The sequence below is a fragment of the Chondrus crispus genome, genomic scaffold (assembly GCF_000350225.1).
Source record: "Chondrus crispus Stackhouse genomic scaffold, scaffold_53, whole genome shotgun sequence".
Lineage (NCBI taxonomy): Eukaryota > Rhodophyta > Florideophyceae > Gigartinales > Gigartinaceae > Chondrus > Chondrus crispus.
The window spans coordinates 367398-386803 of NW_005178511.1; the positions used below are offsets into that span (position 1 = coordinate 367398).

At 48.5% G+C, this 19406-nt stretch overlaps 1 protein-coding gene; it reads left to right on the top strand.

Moving 5' to 3' along the window:
- Window positions 1-327: 327 nt before the first annotated feature.
- CHC_T00006866001 (hypothetical protein) lies at window positions 328-1878 on the top strand. XM_005710126.1 is given in 2 exon segments: window positions 328-1758; window positions 1759-1878. 1 exon segment carries the CDS (start codon window positions 328-330, stop codon window positions 1756-1758), a length of 1431 nt encoding a protein of 476 aa, XP_005710183.1. The 3' UTR covers window positions 1759-1878.
- The last annotated feature ends 17528 nt before the right edge of the window (window positions 1879-19406 follow it).

Sequence of the window (19406 nt, forward strand, 5' to 3'; positions counted from 1 at the left end):
AGATCACGAAGCACGCAGCCGCACGGGAGATGCCGTTGACGGCAGGTTTCGTAAAGGGGAAACGGGCAGACCTCAGCCCGTTTCCTCTTTACGAAACCAGCATTGCAGCCGCGTCTTCTGGAACCTGACCACATCTGCGCTCCTCATCCAATACAACGAGAAGCCACCGTAGCACTCCTGTAGCGATAGCCAGGCACCAACAGCGCCAGCCTTGATCACGCCAGGCAGCGCCTGTCAAAATTGTCCCGTTGGAAAGCCCCGCAATTTTTCCAGCCCGCCACACGCCTCCGTTGCCCTAATCCCGCCGTCCACCGTCGAACAATAAGAATGTGGCTGGCCTTTCTCCACCCGCTTCCGATCCATCGCACCCCCTCCAGCGCACCCCTTCTCCTTCGGCGCAGCGCTCTCCCCACGCATTATCGCGCCCCCCCACTCTACCGCCGCCCGCTCCGCACCTGCATCACCTCTGCCATGTCGACCTACAAGTACGTCGTGGTGGGCGCGGGCAACGCCGCTGGCTACGCCGCTGCCCAGTTTGTCAACTCGGGCGAGTCGGACGTCTGCCTGATCGGCGAGGAGCCCGTCGCGCCGTACGAGCGCCCCGCCCTCTCCAAGGCCGTCCTCATGAAGGCCGCCGTCCGCCTCCCGGGCTTCCACACCTGCGTCGGCGGCGGCGGCGACCGCCAGGCACCGGAGTGGTACGCCGAGAAGGGCGTCAAGCTCATGCTGGGGAGCAAGGTCTCCGCCGTCGATGTCGCCGAGAAGATCGCCACCTTGGAGGACGGCTCCACCGTGCAGGCGAGTGAGGCTATGATTTTGGCCACCGGCGCAGCCCCGATCCAGCTCAGTAAGACCCCTGGTCATGACCTCAAGGGTGTACATTACCTCAGGGACAACTCCGATGCCCTCGAGTTGTACGACGCGCTCCAGGCCAACATTGGCAAGACCGTCATCGTGGTCGGTGGTGGCTACATCGGAATGGAGGTCGCGGCCGCCGCACTCACGGTCGGTTGCAAGGTCACTATGGTCTTCCCGGAAGAGCATATCATGCCGAGGCTCTTCACCGCGGACATAGCCAAGCATTATGAGAAGGCGTACATCGACAAGGGTGCCACGCTTGTGAAAAACGGACGCCTGTGCAAGGCCTTTTTGGGCGATGACGAGGGCAAGATCCGCGGTGTCATGACCTGCCAAGGTGGTGGCAATGAGGAGGAGATTGAAGGCTCCCTGGTTGTCGTGGGAGTTGGCGCTCGTGTCAACACCGACATGTTCAAGGACAAGCTCAACATGGATGAGCGTGGCGGCATCATTGTCGACGGCAACCTCGAGACGTCAGCGAAGGGCGTGCATGCGATTGGCGATATCGCCACGTTCCCGCTCAAGATGTACAACGACCGTCCGGCCCGCATGGAGCACGTACAGAACGCCAGAGAGACAGGCAGACATGCTGTCGACGCTATACTGAAGAAGGCGGCCGGGCCGTACGACTATCTGCCTTACTTTTACTCGCGCGTCTTCGACTTGTCCTGGAAGTTTTATGGTGATTCGGCTGGCGACTGCTACGTTGTCGGCGACTTTGCGCCGAAGCTGCTTGCTGTCTGGGTTACCGATGGTAACGTGAATGGCATCTTCATGGAAGCGGCTTCCGACGAGGAGACAGAAGAAATGAAGAAGGTGGCGCGTGAGGGTTGCAAGGTTGATGTGGCAGCGTTCCAGAAGTGCTCGTCAACAGATGAGGCATGGGCCCTTCTGAAGTGAACGTTTGTGACAGTGGCCAAACTATGAGTTTTATAGATGCCATGTACGTACCCTTGGGTAGTGTGTATGTTGTTCGAATGGTTGACCGGATATCGTCACAATAAAAAAATCTTTTTGCCAGCCAGCCTCCGTTGAAGCCAGGGCTACCTCTTGAAGGATAAAACCCTTTGTCAATGCGATGCGACTAACGAATCTGCACAAACTAGGCGCGACACCCCTCCAGCCCTCCCGCTTCAAGAGCCCTTCCCACCCGCGGCGCCATCGCTTTCCTCCGGTTTGTATTGCAAAGCATACAGAAGTAAGGAACAGCCAATTACCAGGCTTCCAACCGAGCCCGCAAACGAGACAAACATAACGATCTGCCTAAACGCCGCGCCGCTCATCAGCTCCTCCCCCGCCGGATTCGCCCGATACGCCTCTCTAGCACTCGCAAACCCTGCGTAAAGCAGGGCCGCAAGCGGGGCGCTGATAGCGGCGCCAACCCAAGCCTGGGCCCTAGTCGGCCTCGGAAAGCGCTGCTTCTGGAGCATCTCCTCCGTGAGGACTTTCTTCGGGGCCTCCTCGACGACGACCTTGCCCCTCATCTCCAGCGGGCGCGACTCAAAGTAGGTCCTCGCCGCGGCGACGTCCTGCGCGAGCACGATCCAGCCCCCCTGCGACGGGACGTACTCCGCGCGCACGGGGCGCACGCTCGCCGCCGCCGCGTACGTAGGCCGCGCCTTCCCGGGCACGTACAGCTCGCGCACAAACTCCTCCAGCGGCTGGATGTCCACCGTGTCGCCCGACGCCGCCACCCCCGTCACGCGCGCTATCGTGACAAGCGCCCCCTCCTGCGCCGCCACGATCGACCCCACGCGCACCGTCGCCGGGGCGGACCCGCTCGCCGCAATCGCCGCGCGCCGCAAGCGCCGCCGCGCCGCGCGCGGGGACGCGCGAGCAGGCCCAAGCAACAGGCGCGAAGGGCGAGGCGGGAGCGCGAGGCACGGGACAAACGTCGCGGCGAACGGCATGGCTGCGCGTTGCTGGGAACGAGGGGCGGACGTTGTGGAGAGCGAAAGGGAAGGCGTCAAGGGAATGCGAGATGAAGTAGAAATTTGAGATTTTTGGCTGCCACACAAACAACGCCGTGGTGAAATATCTGAAAGATATCTAAAAGACATCTGAAAGCGCAGCGAGGTCGGGCACGAAGTGCTCTCCCCTCAGGCGGCAAGCACCAGCGTCCAAAGCGGGTCCTGGGTCTTGTGCCTCCCCCTTGTGCCTCCCCCTTGTGCCTCGCCTCCCCCTTGTGCCTCCTCCAGTCCGTGGCGACGAGCCTGCCGAGCGACCACACGGCCTCCTCCCGGCAGCAGTGCCCCTGCGCGATGGAGGCAGTTGCTGCTCGTCGGTTGGTCCTGGGACCAGCCTCCCAGGAGCCGTCCCGCGAAGAAACGGGGGCGAGGGCGCGGCTTGTTGGGGCGGGTTTTCTTTGGGCCATGGTATGATACGAGGGGCCCGGATGTAGCGCTGGGCAAAGCCACTCGAGACGTCACAGTTGCGGGCGAGATTCCAATCCTACCGGGGCTTACACCTGCGCCCCGCAATTTGCCACTTTACGCGTACAGTACCACAGGTATATGATGCACAAGGGAAGCTTTTCACGGCGTGCGGGCACGTCCAATGGGCGCCGAGAGATGAGCCCACATGTATTCTTTGTCGACGAATGAATTTGCAGTACTTCGAAACGTCATTCCCGCACTCGTTCGTGTCATAAATGAAACTCTTATTACACCTTTTTCTGTCCCTGTTGTTGTGCTGTTGCTCCGTGCAAGCCATATATCTCGCCGTTGGCATGCTCGTGGCCAAGGCAAACTCAAAAAACGTATCGCTCTCTAGTCAGCGTTGAAGCGATTTGCTAAAACTGTGTTGCAAGCAAAATCTACAGACGAGAGGCTGTCACTTCGAACCGTTGAGGAATATTCGGTTTTGAGCCACTGTGACACACTTTCTCACCCAGAAATTTCTGCCACATTGCGGTGTCCTAGAAGAATGAGGTAAAATTGCCATGTTGTGTCGCAACATGGCTATGCACCTCATTCTTCCACTCATGCATGCCTATGGCATCCTGTATTCATGCAAGCAGTCCATGCCATACATTGTGACGAATAAGTCCCATTTGGCGGTTCTAGTGCATGTCAAGAGCACATTTGAAAGTATGACAAGCTCCCTATACTGGAAGTGTCGTCGATGTCTGCGCTTAGCGTTTTCATCCTTCTACAATATCGGGCTTGCTGTGATCTGAAACAGGAAAGCGCAGGGCTGTTGCTTATAAAGATAATCTTAATCCGGATCCAAGGTCTTTGACAGAGTTTGCCACCGTTTTCAGACTGCCCAGGAACACCCTTCAAACCTTGAAAGCTTTCCAGTCTCTGTACCTTTCTTGTTTGAAACAAATCCCTACGATATCCTTACGGATATCTACTTTGCCTGCAATAAAGTGAAACTTTTCTCATGCAACAGGATGAACACGAATCTCAACTCTGAGAAGTGCAGTGCTCTTTTTCATTCGTGAGTAAAACATCTGCGGCATCAGCATGGCTTTTCCAATATATTTCCCGGCCTGATTTTTACTTTGAAACGTGTCAAAGAAGGGATGGCTGCGGACCAAGAAGTGTCTAGTGGACATTTGTTTTTCCTCTTTTGGGGCCGGCGTGTTGCGGGAAAAGTATGTAACCTAATTCGCTATTTTAAATTATCGATTTGAGGTCGACTTCGAAACTATTTCCTTTGGCAACCAAAATTTTGGAGAGCCGCGGGAAAGAAGCTCTGAACGTCTTGAAAGCCAAAGAACTCAATAAATTTCAAATTTTGAGCTTTGTTTCTAAACGTCGCGTTTGTTTTCGAATATATCAAAGAAACAAAGGTGTCCCGAATAACCCAGCGAAACCCAATTTCCGGTTGCGAGTATCTCTTTCCATTGATGATCAAATTTATTTGGAGAAAAAGATGATTGAAGAAGTGATCAAAACTGAGATCATTGGTCACCAAGACAATAACTAAAGATCGCCATTTTGTCAGTATATTTATCACTACGGTGATATAACCTCATGATTAAATTGCAGACAGTACCGATGTCACCTTTCTCTCAAATGATTCTCAAATGCATTGCAAAAAAGTATCCCGCACAAGTAATCTCTCTTTATTCCCCCCCATCTCCAAGCGATAGTGCGACTTTAAATATCATTCGGAACCAGACTTTGTCCACAGCGTAGAGGCATCTTAGCTCAGTGGTTATGGCGTGCTGGGTCATATAAACCGCTGACCCTGAGTCAGTGGGTTCGATTCTAGGCGGCGGGTCGCAACCGCAGGTTAGAATCGGGCGATTCAGGGATGCCCACCATATTTTTTTGTTTAAACCCATTTTCTTTTCCTGCGGTTCTGTCTTCTCATGAGTTGGTATAGTATGGTATGCTTAGAACGGTTCAAACGAAGTCAATGAGATGTAATGAATCTTGATACAAACGATTTGTCTGGAAGGAAAGATGAACTCTACATAGACACCTGGCACTTACGCAGCATGAAACACACCAAGCTGTTCGACCTCCCTGACAAACTTCTTCTCGCCATTCTGCTCCGGCTCCCCAACTCCCTTCTCGTTTAACAAGATTTCTAGACAGAATGCTGTCTTGAACTTTTGTCAACTGCGTTTACCTGGCAAACACCATACACAAGACAGTGAAGATAACTTTCGAAGTTAGATGAATGAGTATGCAGTTTAATATAAGTTTCCATACTATATCTATGGAAAAAGATAGAAGAACTCCATTGATACATTAACGTCTCGCGATAGAAAGCGAGCATTGTATTTTACCTCAGAGGTCCACCGTCGATACAGGTATACTACTCCTAAATGATGCCACTCACTCTTCGCAATTTAAACAGAAATGACTGTACCGCATGCACTTCTCTATTACCTTTCGACTCTGTACTTTTCAATGGTTCTCTTGTTCGCAATGGCGAACAATCGCAATAAAACAGCGCATTGAACGGGTTTCAATGTAGGAAACACAACAAAAAATCAGTTTTGCAGAGCTACTTTATTATTGCATACAACTCGTCAGTATCAAGAATGCAGAAATTCCAGATATCTCATCAACGTCATTTGAACTGTTTTATATACACTGTAACGTATCTTGAAAATAGAAAACCACACACACAATGCCAACTCTTGAAAATGAAAAATGCTTTTCAACAAAAAAGTATGTTGGGCATCCCTGAGTCTGTTCCGACCCCTATCGTGCAGTTGCGACCTCCACCTGGTTTGGAACCCACTGACTCAGGGTCAGTAGTTTATATGACCCAGCACGCCATAACCACTGAGCTGAGATGCCTCTACGCTGTGCACAAAGTCTGATTCCAAATGATATTTAAAGTTGCACTATCGCTTGGAGATGGGAGGGAATAAAGAGAGATTACTTGTGTGAGATACTTTTTTTGAATGCACTTGAGAGAAAGGTGACATTGGTACTGTCAGTGATTTAATCATGAAGTCGATCGTCCCGTTTTTAATAAATTGCTGACAAAATGGCGATTTAATGTCTTGGTGAACCAATGTCCTCAGCTGAGATTACTTTTCAGCTCCAGATCCCCCCACTTCAAAATTGCTAAAAGCGAACGCAAAATTAACATTGTCACTAAAAATGGGGGTTAAGTTGCGGTATAATCTATCTGAAAGAGAGCTTCGGGCACAGTGCTTCAAATGTTGTAAAAATCTGCTTTGTCTGAAACGCGTTTCACATGCGAGAGTCGCTGGAATGAAAATCTCGACTCCCAGAATAGCAGTGCTTTTGTTTACCCCAGAAAAAAACATTTTGTGGTATGGGGTGGCTTTTTCAAAGAATAGACTGAGTTCGATTTTAAGTCTGCAAAAGTTCAAGATTAGGATGAGACCGGACAAACTGTTTATACCAGGCTGGCCTTTTTTACGATGCAAACAGTAAACTAATTCGATAATTTAGAATGCCAATTTAGGGACCACCTCTAATCTCTTACCATTGGCAGTAAAGTATTGAATGATACAGAGATAGAAGCCCTGAAACTCTTGCAAATAGAAGAATCCAAAAAACATCAATGTTTATGTTTCATTTTGATCTTTCGGGCCTTAGTCCTCCTATGAGGACAAAACTTTTTTTAATATTTTCTAGACAACGCAAAGCACGATTTCGCTTTTTTGCAACTTGAATGATATCACCATAGGTAAATCACTTGGTCATCGATTCTAGCGAAACCAACTCGCTGATGCACATATAAACGTGTTTAAAAGAAAAGTCGCTTACAGTGAGCATTTTTCCTGACGCAAATTTAACAACAGTAGCATAGAAATATTGCGTAGAGTGCTTTTTACTTGGTTCTAACTTTTGAAAACTTTTGAATGGAGTCAACCTACCAAAGAAAAATGGAACAGTGGATGTCAAAGTTGAAAAGAATAAAATTCTCAGATTTTATGTTATGATAAAGCTTGTCGGACAGACAATAGTTCTGACACTCTCTGTACCACACATTGTCAGAACTTCAATTTTCTTCTCTCTGATCTCCATTTCACATCATTAAAAATGCCGCATCTTGTGCAAAGTAACGTAACTGAGTGCTGTGATTTAACTGATCTGCATTATTTTTATCTTAAACATGTCAATGCAAAATGTAGACTTGATTTCGAATGTCTCCCTCCTCTATGCAATCTCCTCAAATGCAAATGTAGACTTGATTTCGAATGTCTCCCTCCTCCATGCAATCTCCTCGAATGGAAATGTAGACTTGATTTCGAATGTCTCTCTCCTCTGTGCGGTATGCAGAATACAGGAGTTCTCTCTTCCAGAAATTTTCATCAGCGCAAAGAGACTGACTGCCTGTCTTTAGTGCTCGATCTTTGGACTTTAAGCTATATAAACGGATCCATCAGAATTTCTGACATCGCATTTTTCCTTCACTTCCAGGATACGACCTCACAAGATTTTTGCTCTTGACGTATGTGATTTTCGAACGAGGTAAGTTGCACCTGTGAGTCAAGGTCTGCCTCATGTCGAGAAGGCAAGAGGCAGACCGGCTCGCACCTGCTTCTTACCAGTACATGGGACCAGAGGAGAGCATGTACTGACCAGTATTGATTCGGGTTCGCTTGCGGACTTGCAGATTACAGGTGTCGAACTTTCGACGTATAAATTGAGCAGATGTTTTATGCTTGCGGAAGAAGAAGAAGTGATATGGACGCTGAGAGTCGATTTCAGAAATGGTAAGTTGCACCTGTGAGTCAAGGTCTGCCTCATGTCGAGGAGGCAAGAGGCAGACCGGCTCGCACCTGCTTCTTACCAGTACATGGGACCAGAGGAGAGCATGTACTGACCAGTATTGATTCGGGTTCGCTTGCGGACTTGCAGATTACAGGTGTCGAACTTTCGACGTATAAATTGAGCAGATGTTTTATGCTTGCGGAAGAAGAAGAAGTGATATGGACGCTGAGAGTCGATTTCAGAAATGGTAAGTTGCACCTGTGAGTCAAGGTCTGCCTCATGTCGAGGAGGCAAGAGGCAGACCGGCTCGCACCTGCTTCTTACCAGTATATAGAGTCCAGAGGAGAGCCTGTACTGACCAGCATTGATTTGTGTTCGCTTGCGGACTTGCAGATAACAGGTATGCATTGTTGAAGAAGTCACTCGGCGTTTCTACGTCTATATGTATCATTCATGTAGTCACTCGTCGTTTTGATTTATGTGCTACGAATTTTTTTGTTTGAATGTCTTGCGATTTTCTTGGCAGAGGGAAGATTCGGCTCGCTGCTGTCTGAAATTAGGACGTTGTATGTATGTTAGAACTCGCTAAACATATTAAAGACAATCGACTGATGTCATGTTCTTTAGTTTTTTTTCCGAAGACCGTTTCTGTTTCAGGCTCTCCTCTACACATTTGTGGGACTTTCGCTCATGCATCTCTTGGTTGGACCTTTTGCCCTCAACACAGACAAATCGGTGCTCTGCTTGGAACGGCCATTACGTGCTTGCTTCGTGGTGTATTTCAGTACATGGCCGCGTGGTATTTTAGAAGGAAGCAGTACAGACGCGACTCTTTTTTGGCAAGCGTTTAAAGTCTTGTTCCATACGCCATACGCATCGTACAAAGGCTTACATATTTCGTCGTCTTCTCTTGCAGACTTTGAACTCCATTCAAGGCACCTTTGAAAGGCAGGACGAACGAGAACTCATTTGTTTCAACAAGTCTTCGTTTTCATTCCAAGACCAACGTCAACTCCAACCCGAGAACATTTTTCATAATTATCAACTTTTAATGCCACGCTTGCATCAGACTCTCAGCTCCGATCAAGCTAAAAATCAAACAGGACAGTTATTTATGTTATCTCAACCTCAAGCGCTTTGAATGTTATAGCGTGGAAATCAACTGACGCATTTGCGGTATTCTCTACGTCGCTGAACGTCGTGATGCCGACTAGTGCGTGGAGATGTTTGCCAGTGTTGGTACTGTGTTTAAATTATCCTTCTCTGCGACCGCATTCTAATGATTGTTACCGCTGGTCGTGGAGCTGCCCGTGCTTGGTTGTTCTTGTTCCTTTTGCCCGGCGATTAGGGTGCTGCAGGAATCAACATCGGGCTGTAGTTCTGTCCCTGAAAGAATATATCTACAAACCTACGGTAGCTACCGTAAAGCACACGCTTTTTCTTCTCTCCCTTCTTCTCTAACATCAGCATGCTCTTATCCGCGACGCAATCGAAAACAATTGGGGATAGTAGATGCGCCGGATAACCAAGCGACTACACAAACGCCAATACGTGCCGTCTCATCGTCGCACAAAACCACCCCACATTCACGTGCATCACCTATGCCTCGCCAACGGACACTGCCCGCACCTCAAGAACACGGACTGCTCAGCCACCGTACGCGCTGCATAGAGCGCTCTACAAATTCTAAGCATGTCGACCAGCTCCGTCTCGCTGCGCCAAGTCGCCGAGCGTATGATGGAACAACTCTACCATCAGCAGCACCATGTCAGCCCGCCCAAGTACCGGTAGCTGCTTGCTAACAGGCGACATGAGGTTAGAAGTGGTGTGGCGGCGATACTCCAATGGCGCGACATAAGTAGGCTGGACATCGCTGCAGACGAGGTGCGAACTATCCATGAATGGTAGAACGGGATGACACAAGTGGAATGGCCATTCACGCCCAAGGGCCTCGCTTTGTGCAATCAACCGACAGTTTCCTGGGGTATGAGAGACGGCGTTAAAGTGTATCGGCAGAAACTTCGAGCAGGTTATCCTTCGTGTTGAATCTGAGTTGTTTCTGAGAAGCCTTTCGCGGCGTAGGTGCATGTACAATATACGCCGTGAGATGAGCCCAGATCTTTGTAGATGTTCAACGAATGAAAACGTAGTGCTGTAGCGTGAAAAGTCATTTCCCCGACTCATCTGTATCATATCTGCAACATTGATCTCTGTTGTCTTCTTGCGTCTGCATGCCACGAGCATACCAACAGTGTGAGATGCTGTGCGCGGAGTACTGCCCCTTGAGCCCAAATTAGCACAGCATTGGCAAAAAAAGGAAAATGATTCCCTTCTCATCTCAAGTTGCAGTAGCGAAAACAGCACAAATTAACAGCGCAAATTGAAACCTGTCTATCTTCTGTGTCCACATTATTTTGTAACCTTAAAAATATGAATGACATGTTGTAAAAATATGCTTTGCCTGAAACGCGTTTCACATGCGAGAGTCGCTTGAACAAGAATCTCGACTCTCGGAATAGCAGTGCTTTTGTTCACCCCAGAAAAAACGTTTTGTAGTATGGGGGTGGCTTTTTCAAACAATGGACTTAGTTTGAGTTCAAGTCTGCAAAAGTTCAGCAGAAGGATGAGACCGGACAAACTGTTAACACCAGGCTGGCCTTTTTTGCGATGCAAGCAGAAAACTAATTCGATAATTTAGAATGTCAATTTAGGGACCACCTCTAATCTCTTACCATCGGCAATAAAGCATTGAATGATACAGAAGTAGAAGCCTTGAAACTCTTGTAAAGAGCAGAATCCAAAAAAACGTCAATGTTTGAGTTTCATTTTGATCTTTGTATTTAGTTTTGAAGATATCAAAGAAACAAAGGTTTCAAGGATTTCCGAAAGTGAAATACAGAGGGGGGTCGCGATATAGTGCCATATTTGTTAGTGCCAGATCCGATATAGTGCTACCCTTCTGCGGGTGGCACGAATTTTGAGCCAAAAACGAAGGGTCTCCAGGGAGGCAGTTGGATGGACATGTGTACTGCCCGAGAGCCGCTGCCGCCGCGGAAAGATATTATGCAGTTGCCAACTCGAATAGAGACTATGGCGGAAAAAGGCAGGGTCGATGATGCAATTGGACGTCTGCAAAAGTGTAGGCTGGCTTTTATGGCTGCGAAAAAGGAGGAAGTCAATGCAACAGAAATGCTTGATTAGACTTGAGTCTGTAGTGAATATACAAAGCATGAGTGATGGCGTCCTGCGAGCGGTCTTTCTGAGCAGTGATGCAAGGAAGTGGCTGCAAAAAAGCCGTAAATCTCATTATCTAAGAGTGCCTGGTTCGATATAGTGCCGTTTTCCGCCCACTGACACAGGGTAGCACTATATCGCGACCCCCCCCCCCCCCCCCCCCCGTATCCGCAAACCATTCCCAACATAATTTTGAAGTACTGTAACCGAAGCTCTCTTTGAGATTTTATTATATCGCAACTTAACCCCTATTTTTAGTGACAACGTTAGTTGCGTGTTCGTTTTGAGCAATTTTGAAGTTGGAGAATCTGGAGCTGAAAGGTAATCTCTTTTCACTGAGATATTGGTTCACCAAGATTAGATCGCCATTTTGTCAGCAATTTATTAAAAACGTGACGATCGACTTCATAATTAAATTACCGACAGAACCAATGTCACCTTTATCTCAAATGCATTTCAAAGAAGTATCTCACACAAGTAATCTCTCTTTATTCCCTCCCATCTCCAAGCGATAGTGCAACTTTAAATATCATTCGGAACCAGACTTTGTCCACAGCGTAGAGACATCTCAGCTCAGTGGTTATGGCGTGCTGGGTCATATAAACCGCTGACCCTGGGTCAGTGCGTTCGAAACCAGGTGGAGGTCGCAACTGCACGATAGGGGTCGGAACAGACTCAGGGATGCCCAACATACTTTTTTGTTTGTTGAAAGCTTTTTCTATTTTTCTGTAGTTTGCCGGGTTTTAAACATTACGTACAGTATGGTGTGTATAGAATGGTTGAAATGATGTTGATGATATGTTAGGAATCTCTACATTCTTGATACCGACGAGTTGTGTGCAATAATGAAGTGGCTCTGCAAAACTGATTTTTGTTGTGTTTCTTCCATTGAGCACTGATCAATATGCTGTTGTATTGCGATTGTTCGCCATTGCGAACAAGAGAGCCATTGAAACGATCAGAGTTGACACGTATTGGACAATTGCATGCAGTACAGTCATTTCTGTTCAAATTGCCAAGAGAGAGTGGCATCATTTAGTAGTAGTATACCTGTATCGACGTTGGACCTCTGAGGTAAAATACTATGTTCGCTTTCTATCGCAAGACGTTGATTTATCAATGAAAGTTTTCTATTCTTTTTCCAGAATCGGTCAAACACAGTTGGAGAACGTTTTCCGAGCGCAGTGTTGCACAGTCCGTGGGTAATGATTGTGAAGGTGCAAGTTCCTTGCCCGTCCAGTTTATTGAGTCGGGCACTATCTTTAAGTAGGGCAACCTAAATGCTAGAAGAGATAAAGCGATACAAACGCCACGTAATATATTGAATGCCACGTAATATATTGGTGCACCGTGAGGCTTGCGGCGGTCGAAGAGTCCTGTGTACGGAGCCATCGGTCGCGGTGCATCAGTTCTTTCTTTCAAAAGACTATTTGAAATTATTGAGAGATCGTCAAACGTGCTGCAGAAACGAGATCCTGGTCAGGATGAGCGTCTAAAAATCTGTTCAGCATTGCTGGGATGTCTTCGTCCATATTGTTAATCGGCTCCCAAGTTGGGTCTTCGTCGTCGAAGCCTTTCCACTTTGCTTGTACTTCAAATTGATCATTTTGTGCGCTGTAGCGCAAATTTAAAATTGCCTCTACCGTGTTGAGATGTGGTTCGTTATGGTCTATGGAATCCAGAAGCTCCTCAGAAACGTTCAGTTGTGAGTCAGCGTACAGTTTCAATCTGTTAGCATGGAATATAGCATGGGCGCCGTTAATGAGGTCTTCGCATTCAAAGATTAGCTCCGACAGGACACGTGAGATACGTCGTGGACCTTTCTAAGTAACGCGCAATTTGTGCCCTTGCCTGTCACTACGTTTGGCGACCAGCACAAAGTCTCCCATTTCGAAGTTGATACCCCTGACATGCGTCGGAGCATTGTGTATTTGTATTGCGTCTTCTTTCAGCTTGTTTTTGCGCTTGTAAATGTCACGGTGTATATCGTTGAAAGCTTTAGCAATAGATTCGATGTGTATGATTCGCTGTGCTCTCAAAAAATCCAGGGACGCTGGCTGTGGTTCTCCGGCTGGCAGTAGTGTGCGCAGTGGACTGTCTAGGGGTAGACCCGTGAATGCTGTTATCGGAGCACGATTCCCTAGACTCGGACCTCTCGAATGGTTCAGAATGCTCTGTAGTAGTGGAAGAACGGCGGGCCACTCCTTTTCTTTCAATCGAAATTCGGATAGTAGTGCGCGACAGGCACGAAGAACTTCTTTACATACTGTTTCGACAGTACCGTTTGACTGGGGGCAGTACAGAGTGGTGAAGTGGTGATGTGCGTGCAAATGACGGTTGAGGGCGGCCATTACAGTGTTCTTGAAGTGCGTTCCCTGATCAGAGCTCCACGTCAGCACGACGCCAAAAAGAGAGAACCAGCTCATGAGAGCCCTTACTCTGTGCTCTGTATCGGCAGATGGACAGGGTTCCAAGCGAACTAAGGAGGATGCGTCGTCTTTCAGAATGAGTACGTACTGGTTATCGTCGTTGCTCGGTCCCATGTACAGGAAATCGAAATGCAGTAAATCGTTCGGTTTGTCAGCATGCAGTGTGTGTGCCATAGGACGAGGGATTCGCAAGCCTCCGGTTGTGGCAAGGCAATGGAGGCAGCTGTTGCAAAATGAGAAAATGTCGGCTCGCATCTTCTTCCAGAAAAAGTGTTCCTGTATATTGGCGACCGTAGTGTCGGCACCGCGGTGACCGCTTCTTCCACAATGCCCAATAACGCAAATACGGAGTTGGATGTGTTGACCTTGAACTGTGGATGGGATCCAGATCGCTCCCCCTTCTCGAGTAATGATTCTGTCTCTTTGGTGCTTACAAGCTGGAGAGATGCCTTCGTTGATTGCCTCCTCTTGGACTGCCTTTATGTCTTTCTCGCAAGGCCAAGTGAAATCTGGATCAAGATCAGGTGCTATTGGCGCGGAGAACAGGGAGGCCATGCGGCCAGAGGTGATAGTTATTTCTTCTTGCTAGCCGTGGCTCCCCATTGTGATAGTAGATCAGCCCAAACATTGTCATCTCCAGATATGTGCCCAATTGTGTACTGAAAGGCGGCGAGTGTCAGGGCCCATCTTTGGATTTTGTTAGCAACGTGCTTCTGAATAGAGAGGTTGGTTACCGTGGGGTTGAAGATGTACACTAAATTCTTGTGGTCGGTGAATAGTTGAAATCCGTGGGGACGCAGTAGAATATAGTCCAGGCGCGTAACTGACTCAACTACTGCAAAGGCTTCTTTTTCTGGAGTCGACCAGCGGGCGCTAGCCCCCTTGAACGAGCCGCTGAGGAAAGCGAGAGGTTCATGTTTTTGTCCTTCAAACGGATCGTCTACGTTTCCTGGTGGTATTTGGGTCAGGACACTACCCCAATGGTGTTCACTTGCATCAGTGAAGAGGCACAATAGCTTGTCCGGGTGAGGGTGTGCTAGAGTCATAGATTCGGCAAGTGCGCGCTTGAATCTTCTATAGCAATCGCCGTGAGCTGGATTCCATTTTTGTGTTAATGAGACTTTAGAAGCGGCTGTCTTCGTTCGACGTCCTGCGATGGTGAGGGTGTCTTCCAGGAGAGTGGTCAAAGGTTCTACCATTTGGTTGAAGTCGGGGATGGCCATCCGCATCCAATTCGCTGCGCTTATAAACTGCTGTAGTTCTGCACCGTTAGAAGGCGGGGGCATATCAAGGAGCGGCAGCAGTTGCTTGGGATCCATTTTGACCCCATTCGCCGAAATGAGGCATCCGCACCATCTCACGGTTTTGAGAAAAAACGGCACTTGCCGGCGTGGAGCTTGATTCCGTTTTCACTGCAGATTCTGAAGAAGGTGCGAAGCTTTTCGAGTAGTTCTCTCTCATTCTTGCAGTGAAAAAGTAGATCGTTCTGCCACTGTAGTAAATTATCACGTATAGGGAGGCAGAGCTCGCTGATGGTGCTCTGAAAATAAAATGTGGCGTTGATTTGTCCATGCAGGACGCGAGTTGGCGTGAATACGCCATCCGAGGTGATGAATGATTGACATTCTTGAGACTTGCGGTCAAGAGGCATTTGCCAGTAACCATGAAATAAATCTATACATGCATAGCATGTATCGCCTGCCAGGTCGGAAATTGCGGTTTCGAGATGGGGCATCGGCCATATGAAAGGGATGGTCTGATGATTCACGGGGCCCAGGTCGACCGTAAACCGAAACTCCTCGGGTCCTGATTTGGGTACGAGTAGGGGTGCACAAGCCCATTGGCTTCGGTTGTTGCGTCGCACTAGACCCACTTGTATGAGTTCATCGACTTTGCGGCGAAGGAAGGCCGCCTGTGGCGGTGAGTACCTGCGGAGTTTGACTCGTACCGGCTTTGCGTTCGATTTGAGCCTAATAATCATAGGAGGCACAGCGGCAGGTGGATCGGCTCCCAGCTTTGTTCGAAATAGATCGCGGTATTCGTGTAGTAGGCCTTTTAACTCCGTGTGAAGTTCAGTTGGTAGTCCATTGGCAATAGCCGCAGCCAGTCTTGCACGTAGATGCTCCGTAGTTTTTTCCAGAATATCCTTTCCAGGTGAGAGGTATTCTGTTTGTCGGAGGGGGTCGTCGTCCTCGCCATCGCCATAGAACAGGGGTGAAGGTGTGCTCTCAGTAGCGTCATCACACTCCTCGGTGTTCTGTTTTGTCTCTGTCACTGGTTCTTGCGTCTGCAGGGATTCTTCATCACATGTGGGCGAGTCTACGTGCTGGTGTGACTTGTTGAGAAATAGGCGGGCCAGTCGAGATGGTGTAGACTTTAGATGGGTGTTGTGCTCCGCTGCCGTAGTAGAGGATGTTGCAGAAGACGAATGAAAGCCCACGTGCGAGAAGTCAGCGTCGTGGAAAGTGTTTCGAACGCTGGGAAGGTGTTTGTCCAAATTAAAGCCAAGGGAGTTCAGGAGAGGTCACGAGAGGAGTAATTCCTGCATAGATTCTTCAAATACGAGGAATTCAACGTTTCGAAGCCGCAGCGGTCCTACTGGCAGCTGTATAGTTATTGAAATCCGTGCTTTTTCTGAGCTTGGTAAGTCACTTCTTCCTCGCTATCCCGGGATCCAAGAGCAAGATTCATTCGAATGGGCACATTTAGAGGCAACATCTGGATGAAAATATTGGCTTCAGCGTAGGTTCGGAGGTGAGCTTCCGACAAAGCTGAATGATCCGCGCCATAGTCACCATTCACGACGACCGGCACAATGTTGGCCAGTTTTCCTTCAAAACGGCCGGCGTTGAGTGGGATGGGGGCCGCTGACGTCATAGACTTGAGAGTCGATCTGTTGGTGGCTTTTTCATCGCAGTACTTCTTCAGAAATGATGCCTTTTCCGCTTCTGTGGAGATGTCGCAGTCCTTCATCTTATGACGTTTTTTACACTTATTAGTGTTCAGACACAACGGCTGCTCCATACTCATCAGTTTTTGCGGTTCTTGAGTGTTCTTATCCTTTTCGTTACCCAAACGCATTCCCAGGGTGGCTCGCCCCGAGCCTCTAGACGGTTTGTGTTTGGGGTCTAGTTTGTTCTTGTCCATGGGTTTCTCGCGATCTGGAGTCCTTGATTTGGTCAGAGGTGTCTTCATTGGTACGTACTTGTCGCAAGAGACAGCCACGGCAATCACATGTCTGTAAAATGGCTTCTTAAGTTTTCGTAATTCGTGCTTATCGAGCGCCAAGTCCGATTCAATTTTTTCTCTTAGAGCTTGGGCTTCAATAAAGAACAGACCTGGTTGATGGCCAGCTTGGGATTCTTCTCAATGAGGATGTCCCACTTCTTTGTCCTGAGAAAAGTACGGCAATCCATTAACAAGGATTTTATGCGAAGCTCAGGGTCTGTCTCATCCACATTGATGCGTATTGATGTCTTGATGGCAGTCTCGAGTTCCTCTAGGGTGATGGATTCGAGACTGACGGTTCCATTGCTGTCTAACCACTTCTGTATGACATCATCATTTACTTCTTCCTCCTTGTTGATCGAATCTCCAAATTCCCCTTGTTCGATGAGAGAAGTCAGAAGGTTGGGATTGAGCGAAGCGGCTAGAGAGACGAGTTGGATAGTGCTACCACATTGTGGGGCCTCCTTAACCTTGAGAATGTAGCTTTCTCGTTCTCGCCAGAAGAAATGGATGTCTTTACTTCCAATTTTTCGCAGTATTGCATGCGAAATGGGTACCAAGAGATTCTGGCCTGCCGATGGGCCTGCAGTGGAGCCCATGATAGCGGCGTTCGAGGTTGTCAAATTGAGCAAAAAGAGCTCAGTGATCACTGTTGCACAGTCCGCGGGTAATGATTGTGAATGTGAAAGTTCCTTGCCCGTCCAGTTCATTGAGTCGGGCACTATCTTTGAGTAGGGCAACCTAAATGCTAGAAGAGATAAAGCGATACAAACGCCACGTAATATATTGAATGCCACGTAATATAGTGGTGCACCGTGAGGCTAGCGGCGGTCGAGGAGTTCTGTGTACAGAGCATCGGTCGCGGTGCATCAAGCAGATAGCTTATGGTCAGACATAACTACTTCAAACGAGAAAAATGAAGGCTTTGTAATGGGCCGGATAACGTCGGGGCTTCATGGTTGTTGCATATCCTTTTTGGGCACAGCCGAACCCGGCACACTGCAAAGTCTGAGTTAGTCTGATACCCCAGAGAATGAGGAAAATCCAATGAATCCTGAATATTTGCAGTACAGTAGTAGTGCGGCATAGTGCGCACCCACGTTTTATCTGATACGGACACCTCGTCACTTTGGAAAAGGAATTGGCGAGCAAACCGAAACGCAGTTCGCACAGTAAGCACAACCACAACCCTCAACTTCATCTTCAAATCATGGCGACAAAGATGATGACAGAGCGATATCAGCATACGGAATGGGTGGGTTGGCACGGCTTTTATCAGGCAAGAGAAAGGTACAGTCTCGTTTGCTTTTATCCACAGTACATGCGAAAGTCGCCGTAAGATCTACACCAAGTGTAATATGGGGGATTGGAGAACACCAGAAGATATCGGATACAAGTATTGAAGCGACCAATGAGTAGAGATAAAAGACTTTGCAAGAGCAAATGATGTAAGGTATGTACGTTGCTCTGCGCGTTTTGAGCGTCCCTGGCAGTCAGGGCTCGAATTGGCATGAACATAGCAAAAGGAGTCATCCATTCTGGCAGTGTGCAATCGCGGATCTGGGCGCCGTGGATGTGGTTGTGGGGCGGGGGACGCGCATTGTTGCCTCCCACATCTTGTCTTTAGCTGGCGTTTTTAGAAACGCCAACCCTGCAACCCTCTCACTGCCTTACACATTAGCCACGTAGCCCAGCGTGTATGTGGCAACGCTAACAGCCGTCGCCGTACACCTTAACAGTCCGCGAGGATTGGGTATATTTTAGGAAGATTTTGAAAAATGGCCTTTCTGGTAGCTGTGAGCTGGTTTCGGAAACAATGATTTTGCTCATATCATGGGCACTGTGCTTTACCGTTACGCTCCTCCCCACCTCCCACCTTGCTCGCAAAAGAGGGAACCTCCAAGTTCCCGGACACCATTCCTTCTCCAAACACTCCCGAATCATCCCCCAATCGCGGTTTCCGACCTGCACGAAGCAGGACAAAGCCAGCAACGCTAATCTTGAATCAGCGCCGCACTTTGTCTGCATCTCACTACGCCTGAAAGGATCGTTTCGCATCCTTCGCTCGGCCTATCGGATTTTTGCTGCCGCAACTACCTCTCAGCCTTTACAGTTCTGGGCACCCCTCGGTCATCAACTTGACGATGTTTCCGTGTGCGCAAACAATGCGCTGGTCCGGATGTAAAGCTGGGAAATCGCGGGAAGCGGGTGTACACCCTGAAACGTGTTGTGTGCCTCGCGATCAGGTTCAAGGTAAGAAAGCTGTCGCTGGGTACTACATATCTGCACTGCGTCTTAAACGAGGGAACTCCGGCGGCAATGGTTGTATTGCATATTGCATAGAAGTGAATAAAGGAGCTGTGAGAAGACACGGTATTACAAAAAAGATTATTTTTCGATGTGATCTTGCATCCAAGCTGTACAGGAGGTTCCAGTCTGCCTGCCAATTCCCGAAGCTGAGTTTTGATCAAATGTTGTCGGGAGGGTTTTTGTT

What these genes read in the sequence shown, in the direction of transcription:
- CHC_T00006866001 (XM_005710126.1), top strand. Translation starts at nt 328, where the DNA reads ATGTGGCTGGCCTTTCTCCACCCGCTTCCGATCCATCGCACCCCCTCC.